At 32.9% G+C, this 11,551-nt stretch overlaps 2 protein-coding genes across 2 annotated transcripts; both read left to right on the top strand.

Moving 5' to 3' along the window:
• The first annotated feature begins 868 nt into the window (after positions 1 to 868).
• LOC131846478 (cuticle protein-like) lies at positions 869 to 2,332 on the top strand. The gene is made up of 2 exons (XM_059195793.1): positions 869 to 906; positions 1,340 to 2,332. Exons 1-2 carry the CDS (start codon positions 895 to 897, stop codon positions 2,330 to 2,332), a joined length of 1,005 nt encoding a protein of 334 aa, XP_059051776.1. The 5' UTR covers positions 869 to 894.
• Positions 2,333 to 5,087: 2,755 nt separating this feature from the next.
• Positions 5,088 to 8,237, top strand: LOC131846487 (larval cuticle protein A2B-like). Its single transcript, XM_059195806.1, has 2 exons — positions 5,088 to 5,128; positions 7,770 to 8,237. The coding sequence occupies exons 1-2, from the start codon at positions 5,117 to 5,119 to the stop codon at positions 8,190 to 8,192; spliced, it is 435 nt and encodes a 144-aa protein (XP_059051789.1). The 5' UTR covers positions 5,088 to 5,116; the 3' UTR covers positions 8,193 to 8,237.
• The last annotated feature ends 3,314 nt before the right edge of the window (positions 8,238 to 11,551 follow it).

Here is an 11,551-nt window from a genome sequence, read left to right as displayed (position 1 = left end):
TTATTTAAAACTTTATTGATTTGTACAATAGGCGGGCTTAATGCTAATAGCATTCTCTACCAGCCAACCTTAGAAGTTCACTGTTTTAAGTGTAATTATATTAAATAGATATAAGATCATACATACATATACATGATAATATACTACATACAAACGAATTATGAGTTAAACGAAATATAAGTTATATTTCTTACCCAATTTCTTGAAGTTCACTGTTGTGTAATTGCTAAGATATTTAAAATACTTCTTTGGGCACTGTATAAAATTTAATAACAAATATGTATAATAATAATAATAATAAAAGACATTCCTTAAGTTCTACAAATTATTATTTATTACTGCGTTTTGCAAAATGAAAATCCTTTAAAAAACGGACTATTTAGTATATAATATAAGTAGCTACTAAATTGTAGTGTTGATTTTACTTCAGAAATTCTGTACATGCAAATATTTGAAGCAGAATTGGTGGCCTTACTTGCACTTGTTGTTATGTTTGATATCTACCACTACAACCTCATAATTAAATTACTCGTACTATACGTAGTTCAGGACATGCGGATATTACCATTTTCCTTGGAAACTTTTCAGTTATATTCAACTGTGAAATCGCGTAATACGGCTCCTGAAAACAAGTTCTATTGAAAATTAAGTGAAGAATTGGTGTGACTACGATGTTTCATAGACCCGCTTCGGTTGCACAAGTAGTTGCTTTGTTTGTGGCATTGTCCAGCCGTCCCATCGGCCAGTCTTGTACGTGCGTACTTGAATATATTTAAATTTGGAGATGCGGTCGGGATGAGGCAACGTATGACCCGAACAACTATAAATGGCGTTAGTATCTACTGGGGTGTACAGTTCGTTACTCAAAGCACCCCTGAACACATCAAAGAAAAAATGGCTTTCAAGGTACTGAACACCTTTGGATTGTTTTGTGAAGTGTAAATATAAAGTGATCGTGACAGTGATTTTTCGAAAAATTAAAATAAAGTGAAATAGCTAATTCCATAGAATAATTAGAAAGTATCTTACGTCGTGGAAAATCTTCACAGGAAATATGATCTCCTCTCGTGGCAATTCAATAATATAATCCACTGCACTAATCACTCAATTGAGTTTTCTCGGAATTGTAGAATTATTACAGAATTTACTTTAAATTAGTGGTTGTACAATTAAAACTGATATGAATATACTTTAATACAGAATCAATATGTTAATTCGTATATAAATAAATAAATTATACAAAATGTTTTAAGCACCTATCAATTATGCATAATATTGCAGCCTATAATGTTTGAATATTTTCGAATATATAAATTTTTATTATCATTACTCGTTTTAGTTGGCGGTCTTCTCGTGCCTTCTCGCTGTGGCCTACGGCAGCGTTGCACCTGCAGCTATTGCCGCAGCACCAGTCGCCTATGCTGCTCCAGCCGTGGCCGCAAGACTTGAAGAATTCGATCCTTTACCACAATACCGATTTGGCTATAATGTGGCCGATTCACTCACCGGAGATTACAAGAGCCAGGAGGAACAGCGTAATGGAGATATAGTGCAGGGTTCTTATTCCCTCGTTGACCCTGACGGCACTCGTCGCGTTGTGGATTATGCGGCAGATCCCATTAATGGCTTTAACGCTGTGGTGCGAAAAGAACCATTAGTGGCTGCTGCTCCAGCTGTTATTGCTGAACCAGCTGTGGTGCCAGCAAGGATCTCCGCCGCCCCCGTCGCGGCTGCAGTGGCCCAACCCGCTATCTTATCAGCGCGCTATGCGGTTGGAAGCCCAGTCGTTGCACCTGCAAAATTAGCCGCTGCTCCTGTATATGCAAGATATGCCAATGCCCCTGTTGCCGCCGCTGCCCTTGCCGCTGCACCTGCGCCAGTCTTTGCCCGCTATGCGTCAGCTCCCTTGGTGTCCGCTCGATATGCGGCCGCTCCTGTCGTAGCCGCGCGCTACGCCGCCCCTGTAGCGGCTGCGTATAGATCTCCTATTGCGGCGTATACAGCGCCTGTTGCTGCTGCTGCATACACTACATACGCAGCTCCAGCTCCGATAGCATCATCATATACCGCTCCTGTCGCTTACAATTCACCAGTTGCTGCAGCCTACACGGCACCCGTAGCTGCGGCGTATTCCGCGCCTGTTGCTGCAGCCTACACGGCACCCGTTGCTGCGGCCTACACGGCACCGATTGCAGCGGCCTATACTGCGCCTGTGGCTACTGCTTATGCTGCTCCGGCACGAGTAGCTGCAGCTCCAGCAGCCGTCCCTGCGGTACGAGCTGCGCCTGCCAAGATAGTAGAAACAGTCGCCGCTGGTTACCGATACCCTTAAACTAAAGACTTACTTAAATTGATGGCTCATTTATTAAGACTTGATATTTTGTATATAGATATATTTTTTATGAGTTAAATAAAAACGTTAAATCTTTGTGTCTAATATCGTACTTTTATTCATACCTTAATGGAATCGATGTGCTGAATATAACAGTGTATGAGTACTCAATATGGTATAAAATATATATTTAGTAATTATATTACCACGAGCCCGATATTTATATCGTGCTCATGGTAATATAATTACTAAATATATATTTTATGTAAACTCTACAGGTATTTAATCTCGTGAACCTTTCTACTTACGAGTGGATCATATAATTATAAAAAATATTTTTCTCAATTTAGTCAGTCACTATTGTCACATTTATGATATAAACTTAAATTAAATTACTAGCTTCTTTAAACCTCAGAGAAAAGATTATATATATACTTTATTACACTTTTAAATACAAGTTTTAAATATATGTTATAAGTTTTGTTTACAAAGGAGAACTTATCTCTAAAAGAGATCTCTCTTCCCAACTCAAAACAGCGTGACACAGGAAGTGGTGTGTGGGTCACAGGAGTGCAAATAATAAAATAAGGAAAATATAAAATAAAAATAAAAACTAAAGAATTAACGTCAAATATGATATATAACTACAAATACAAAGTACCTGTAAATATAATATAAAAATAAAATTTAAATATATTTATATACTAACACTATATATATTTATATACATAAATATTCAATACAAAAATATATAACTAAAATTATATAAAATAATTAAGTTTTTTATTTATATTTATGAATTAATTAAATTAAAATAAACTAGATTATATGAAACTTATTAAAGATAGATATTGGGTAGTTATTTAAAACCTATTAGTTCATGTATCAATTAAATATATACCTATCCAACATCATTCAACATTTCATGCAAAACAATTATACAGCTAAATCGCAGGCGATCTTCTGTACGCGTTCGCGTAAACGAATACAGAAGAGTACGAGTACGTTTTAGAAGCTCTGTATTTAGTTATTTTTTGAATTTTAGTTCTTCTGTATCTATATTATAGTTCTACCTGGAGGTAGTACCTAAGTAAAACAGTAAACTTTAATATAACAATATGCCGTTACTGAAGTGTACATACAAATAAGTACCGTATTTACATATTATACAGAGTTCGCTACCTCTATCACAGAATTTGTAACATCCATAGTGCGTTATAGCTAATGGAAATATCCATTTTTATTTAACAATTCACTAAATAATTACGTAATTCTACCATAAATTAAAAGCGCTGAAGAATAATCTAACTACCCCCAATAGAATATTACAAATTAGATTTCTACAAAAACAACAATTCTCACTAGAATTTTTTTTACTGTAAAATTATCACCCATCCAGAAACCATTTATTAATTTGTTAGGGACCATACAAAAAATGTAATACAATCATAGTATAAACTACATCCATGTGCTATTCTTTCGTTCTTGTTTAGTGGCCGAGCCTGCTATGAGCAAAGATCCGAGCGAACAGTGATATAATAATTAGATGTTATCATGTTAAAAAATATTTATCTATACATCAAAATTAAATACTATAAAACTTGGCAAATTCGCTACTCTCATTATTTTAACTGTCTTTCAGCACTATTCAGTATTATGAGAAAAGCCGGATAAATCATATTCAATTAAATTTTGATAATATGAAACATGTTCGTAATTTTGAGTGCGTCAGTACCCATAACCTAGCGGAGAATCTACAGGTAGCTAGCTGCAACTAGCTAAATCTATATAATAATATATGTCGTAAATGTAGCAAATAAATCTACATATATTAATTACACAAAACTTATAATGTTTTCATCTGTTTTTGAACTACACGATCTCAGTAGCACAGTTACACAATCTTTATAAAATTCCTCAATAGGTCTTTGGTTGGGTCAGTTTTGGAATATAACTTCTATTGATTCCTTTTAGTCGTTATGGGTTTAAGCGACTATATATTATGCTATTTGTAGTATCTGTTATGTTAGTAATAGTGTTATAATACATCATATTATTATTATTATTTATAAACTAGCTGTGGCCGCGGATTCACTCGCGTGACATTTATAGCCTGATGAATATGCTACGCTATATTATTGTCAAAATCCATTCAGAGGTTTTTCGTGAAAGAGTAAAAAATATCCATTCATTTTCACAAAACTATAATAATAATTTATAAATATATAAAATTAATAAAATACTAAATGCAAAAATAACCCTACAAAATTATCTATATGTATAAAATTCTCGTGTCACAGTCTTAGTTCCCAATAACGGCTTAAGCGATTTTGATGAGATTTTATATGTATTCTTGGTAGGTATGATGTAGGTTGTTATTTATTTTTTATACTCCTTAGTAATTAGGGTGGCCACGAAAAAAAATCTTTAGAATTAACACCTAAGGCTATGAAAATTAGTTTACGTGCTATTATCAGGTTTATTGAATATACTAAGATTTTATAAGATTCGGTCAAGCCCTTTCGGAGGAGTACAAATACTCTGACACGAGACTTTTACATATTAGAGAATATTAGATTGGAAGAAAGCATTTTGTAAACGGTACATAATATATCGCAAGAGTCATCGCGTAACACTGTAGCACTTTCTTCAATGAGCTGTACGGTATGGGACTCACGTATATCGCATTACGCAGTGGGCGATATAAAATGCGGTAGCACCCAAAGGTACTCACATATCGTTTCACTCAGAGGACTATACGTATCCTACCCTAAGAAAACAGACATGGACAACAAGGTAAGTCAAATATACTTATGTACTTTGAATATAATCTATACTTTTACAAATATAAAAATCTTGAATAACGTAATCATACTCTAATTTTTCTAAGTTGGAAATTGATTTATATATAAGAACCGGTAAGCTCTATTTACAAATATATATAATATAATAGTATAAAATACCGTCATACAATAGATACATTCAAACATCATTTTCATTGATGACAATGAAAATGATGTTTGAATGTACCTATTGTAAATAAATAAATTAAATGTACCACACCATACTACACCGAACGAAATCGTTTTATTATGTTTTGCTATCCAACAATAATAGAAACAAAAAGAGACTATAATGCTATCAATTTGTCATCTTGCAATAGTGCTTTGTTATCACGAATCGATAGCATCTATTTCAACGCAGCAGGTCAGTATGAGCTTGGTTCGTGTCGTGCGCGTGCGATGATTGACCAACGAGATCCATATCGAGCTGCTTTGCAACATTACCTTCTTTCAAATTGAGCGCTTTCATTTCAACTATTCGTTAAAATGGATGCATTATTTAATAAATGCACCACATTTTATAAATATATATATTCATTAATAGTTACATAATTAGTTTGGCCGTAAAACTAAATATCCATTATACTATATAACATTAATTAGGCTCTCCATTTTAAATAGTGTAATAAAGAACAAATAACAAAAATTTAATATATATATATATATATACCCAGCAAACGTTTTATTATATAAATTATTAATTAAAAACTGGGAGTATAGTATAAATATTCCGTAATATAAAAGTAAAAATGGAGTGCACCGGACTTTCCTTATTACTTGGGATATGGAAAATAGTTTACGTCCTATTCTCACCTATTAAATATATACACAACAATCATATTTTCATAACAATCGATCAAGCCGTTTCAGGGTTGATTTTTTACAAACCCCGTGCATAAGAATTTTATATATTACGGGAAATAGAAAGAAATTCAGCTAAACCATAGTTATATACGTAAGACTATACATTTTCTTTTCCATAATAATGAAAACAAATAATATAGATGCCTTCCATACTATGGCGTTAGTATGCTACTAGTCAAGTCAGATTTTTTCAGTATGAATTTTATGTATAAATGTTAATGTGTGTCTGTGTATCTGTTTGTTGCACTTTCACTACTAAACGGATCTTATGAATTAACTTCTATATTAACATGAATATAGATTGTATGACAAAACTTGATATGGGCTATATTTTATGTATCTCAAAAATTATTCTAAAAACCCCGTATTAGAGGGGTGAAAATTCGCAGATATACTAGCAGGTATTTTCATTAATTTTTTTTAGATAAAAAAGATTGTCCATATTCGTCTTTATGACGCAATTTATCCTCACGTCAAATTTCATTAAAATATATTCAGTCTTTTGGTCCCGAATAGGTAACAAATGGACAGACAGTACACACATTCGTATTTATACTATTAGTATGGATGCAAGTGCGCGGGACAGAATAGAGATTATTTTGCAATTGTTCCTTAATGTCAGGACTCAATCGGTGATTGTATGGTAATGCCTACCTACACGGTGATCTGGTTAATATGTACATTAGTAATATTAAGTCCTTCGTTTGCTCTTATATAAATATATATATTATATTATATTCACGACTGTAATTACAAATGAGACCGTCAGAGTCAGAGTCTTCATGTTAATGTACCGTTGATACCGGATTTGTCAATATGCTGCCATAAAAAATTCTTCTCAAATATTTATATACATTATCTCGGAAATGGCTACTTTTATTTAGATAAATGATATAATACAGAAAGGCGCCAAGCGTTGCTCATCGCCCGACTGGGCTATTAAACATTATAATATTCGAGAAATATTTAAATAATAATAATAATATTTCTGACATACATATGTGTCCGTAATGCAATGTTATATACGAAAAGATAAAAAGAGTTATTATTATTATAAACCTATAGTCTCGCTTATTATGATTTGATTATTACTGTTGACCATAATAAAGACATCAACGCGTTTACTACCTTGCAATATCAATAACGATAAATTTTATTCCACGTACACGTATTTCATTATTACACACTGCTCGTGTTAACGTAACGTATTTGGTATGATAAGTTTTTGTATTCTACTCACTTGTTGTTAGGAAAAAGGAATAATGGGAGCATGTCGAAATACCTGCACGTGAACTACAACCGGCTACGAATGAGGAGTGACAAATAATGATTGCATAATCACAGTCGTACGCATTAAATAAGTTAATAATAGAATAATACAATATATATTTAATACCACAGATATGATATTATTAAATATTTGTAACATATAATACGTTATATAACATAGTAGAACATTCTACTATGTTATATACATAGAAATTTAAAAAGTATATCATATGGTATAAAATTGTATAAATAATTTCCAAGATGCTGAAATATCACAACAATGCCATTCGTAACTGAGCGTTTATAATATTATTACTTTTAATAACTTTACATACTATGAGTAGACATCCAACTATCAATTAAAACCTTAGGTTATTAATTATTGTGTTTTATGTTATGCTATTTAATTTTCATTGCAATTATCTAGCGAATTTAACAAAATTTTGATGTTTTATTTACAGATTGTAGTATTCATCTGCATATTGGGCGTAGCCAGCGCAGGTGTTGTTGCCCCTCTACCTTTAGCTCGAGTGGACCCTCTCCCCCAATACTCGTACGGATACGATGTTCAGGACGCACTTACGGGCGATTACAAAGGACACCAAGAACACAGAAATGGCGACTTAGTCACTGGGTCTTATACAGTCGTCGATCCCGATGGCACTAGACGTATTGTGGACTACTCGGCTGATCCACTGAACGGGTTCAATGCGGTGGTACGACGAGAGCCACTCGTGATTGGTGCTCCAGCGAGGGTGGTCGCGCCTGCCCCTGTAGTCGCCCCCGCACCTCTAGCTGCGCCTGTATTACCCCGGGCTCCAATTCTAGCACCTGCGCCAGCACCATTGCTGGCTCCTAGACTACCTAGTCCATATTTCTTTTAGATGATTTACTACAATTTTGTTGTGTTTTTTGTACTTATTTTTATATGGCTGTTATTTATACTATTATAAAACTATTTGAAATTTAACTGGGTTTTGAATTCAATTAGTAACCACTTCCTATACAAAGGTACAATATTTTGTATTGTGATAACTGAATAGTGGTTCTAGGTCCCTGCAATATATGTTAACGGAGCAAGATTATAGGATAAAAGGATTGTTTACTATAGGATGTATGTTTACTATATTGACTGTAGGATAATTTCATTTGACATGAAATATGTAGATATTCTAAAGATTATTGTTGACTATAGAACAACGGCTCGCCTCAACTGTGCACGGATGCAATTATTATTAGAAAGTTAACTTTTTTTAAATAATAAATAATGTTACTCGCTGTTTATTTAACCTTGGATTTAATAGGTTACAATTTCTTTATACAATTTTTTATCAGAATTATTATCAATGTTTTGACAAATTTATTATCAAAGTTACTTAACTTTAAAATACATAACTAAACTATAGTTAAGTATTTTAAAGTTAAGTTTGAATAACATCTTCAATGAAATCTTTCTTACTATAACTTCTGACATAAATGCGAAATTAGATTAGTATTTGTACTACTACTTTACTTCTTTGTATTAGCATATACAAAGTATTGGGGATTATAAACAATATACTCGTAGAATATTTATTTTTATGTAATTGGAATGATGGCAAACAAGCTGCTGAAAGCTCAATTGTTGGTAAAGGACCGTTTCTTATATACATGAACACCAGCTTATGTGAAGTGTGAACGCATATGAAACTTCCGCCATATATCTACCGCTTTTTCCAGTGTTAAACTATATTCACACAATGCTCTTTCTGACATTGTTGCATCGTTTATTTCACATATTAATCTATCGCGTACAAGTTCGATACATAAATTTTTGAATTCACACTTAGCCGCCATTTTATTCAATTCAAAAACATATTGCGTAACCGTTTCCGTATAATGCTGCTTCCGAATAAAAAATCTATGTCGTTCTATTGTTAGATTCTTCTTAGGTAAAAAAATCATAAAATTCTTGAATTCTTTCTTCTTTAAATGTTTCTGTGAACTGTGCGTATAACGACATTTTTCTTCAATTATATGCAAAAAATTGATCTGTACCTTATTTTTCCTTTTTTGATAATTCACAGGCTTTGAAATATATTAATAATTATTTTAAACTTCCAGATGTGACATTTACGAGGTCATTTTAAAAAAGAACCGGTTTTGTTGCAATATGGAATGTTACTAAACACAGATTCCATTTTGCACATAATTATTTTCTTCTTTCTTCTCCAATTGTATGTATGTACTTCCGAAATACTACTATTACTATTAATACTATTAGTACTTTTATTTTTACATATATGTCATTTTAATACCGACTGCGCCATGTCAAGGTGCAGGACGAAGGTGCTAACTGAAAGATGTTTTGATTGAGACAGTTTAATAAAGGAACATGCAATGCGATACCCACATAATATTCATTTCACAATTACCCACACACCACGGACATGAAGATCTCATGTGACATATGTGGCATCACTCATGTGCTGCTTTTCTGGAGGAGTAAGAGGTGATGTCTTTTTTCCTATAATTTCACTGCATTATCTCGTCTTTCAACCGAAACAAAGCGCATAAAATAAGCTTCTTTGCAGCTGAAATAGGTGAGACTGAGCTACTTACTCATATATACTATTTATTGCAACTCGAAGCGCAGGTAAAATATGGTTTGAAAAAAAAATATAAAATGCAATTAATCACCTGATGAATAACATGTACTTTCTTTATAGGTGTCATTGTACAGATTTTTTGCTTCGTATATGCAATTGTTCCGCGGACAATTATTTTAACTGTTTTAACATTGCAATGTTTCCTATTAGGTTTATTAAATTCTGGTAGGTAACAAAACAAAGTGTATAAAATTTACACTTCCTAATGTAAGACCAATAAATACACAGTTATTGCTTAATGACGAAATAGTAAATTTTGTTAATGATACAGTTTTTTTAGGTATAACAGTGGACTCGAAATTACAATGGGGGCCCCATATTTCAAAATTGGCCAATAGACTCAGTTCAGCTGCATATGCAATTAGAAGAATTAGGCGATTAACAGACGTGGCGACGGCTAAACTTGTATACTTTAGTTATTTCCATAGCATTATGTCATATGGTATACTACTATGGGGTAAAAGCCGATATAAATACTATATTTATTTTACAAAAGAGAGCCATACGTTCTATTTATGGTATGGGTTCAAGAGAGTCATTACGTCAGTGTTTTAAAGATTCAAATATCCTCACCGTTACTTCACAATACATTTATGAGAATATCATGTATACACGGAAGAATTTAGACAGTTTTAGAAAACTTAAAGACTGTACAAATAGAAACTTACGCAATAAAAATAAGCTAATTTTACCTAAATGCCGCCTGCACAAAGTCAGTAATTCATTCTATGGTAATTGCGTAAGATTTTATAATAAACTGCCAGAATCTGCACTAAATCTGACAGAGAGGCAATTCAAATCTTATATTAAACAATTTTTATGTAAGAAAGCCTATTACAGGATAGACGAATTCATAGAAGACAACATATCAAGTAAATAATTAGTTTATTAGCATACAACGTTATAATTTGTTTATCTCATTGCTTTCTTGATTCAATTATTTTAGAAATATGAAAGCGTAGCGGGTTTTGTATTAATTGCCGCATGCATTCTTATGTGAAATGTGAATACTATAAACATCAGATGGCAATTGTGAGTAGCTATGACGTGGTCTGGTGTTTTGAGTAGTCATGCTCACTAAAATGTCCAGACTTGTGGCGGCGTGGTGGGCCGGGTCATTGGGCTCCCTAAAATATGGTCGAGCTCAGTGATGGCTGGCTCATCCGTCATACTCGTGAACGGGTGCTGCTTGTAGGGACTGGTCTGCTCTAATCACTATGACTGATTTTCTCTTATTAATTGTTTAACCAGTTGGTTATGTATTCAATATTTTTTTCTTTTTAAGTATTTAATTGAATTAGTGCTAATCGGTGGTTTGTATTCACACACTTAAACTTAAATTGTAAGTAAGAATAAATTATTTAAAAGAGCAACACACAAGTTTCTTGCTTGTTCTTCTTGTGATGAGACAGCATTCCGAATGAGCGGTAGATTAAAAAAAAAAAAAAAAATGTTATGACTATTCAAAAGTGCTTCAATGTAAGTTTATTTGAATAAATGATTTTCTATTCTATTCTATTCTATTCTATTCTAATAACACAATATGATATAATTTGGAAGCTTACGGCCTTAACACTAACGAGTTAATGTGTGGC

The sequence above is a fragment of the Achroia grisella genome, unplaced genomic scaffold (genome assembly GCF_030625045.1).
Source record: "Achroia grisella isolate CSIRO2021 unplaced genomic scaffold, CSIRO_AGI_Agris_v1 utg511, whole genome shotgun sequence".
In the NCBI taxonomy this organism is placed as follows: Eukaryota; Metazoa; Arthropoda; class Insecta; order Lepidoptera; family Pyralidae; genus Achroia; species Achroia grisella.
The sequence above is the reverse complement of the archived record's forward strand: the minus strand, read 5'-3'. Positions and strand labels throughout refer to the sequence as shown.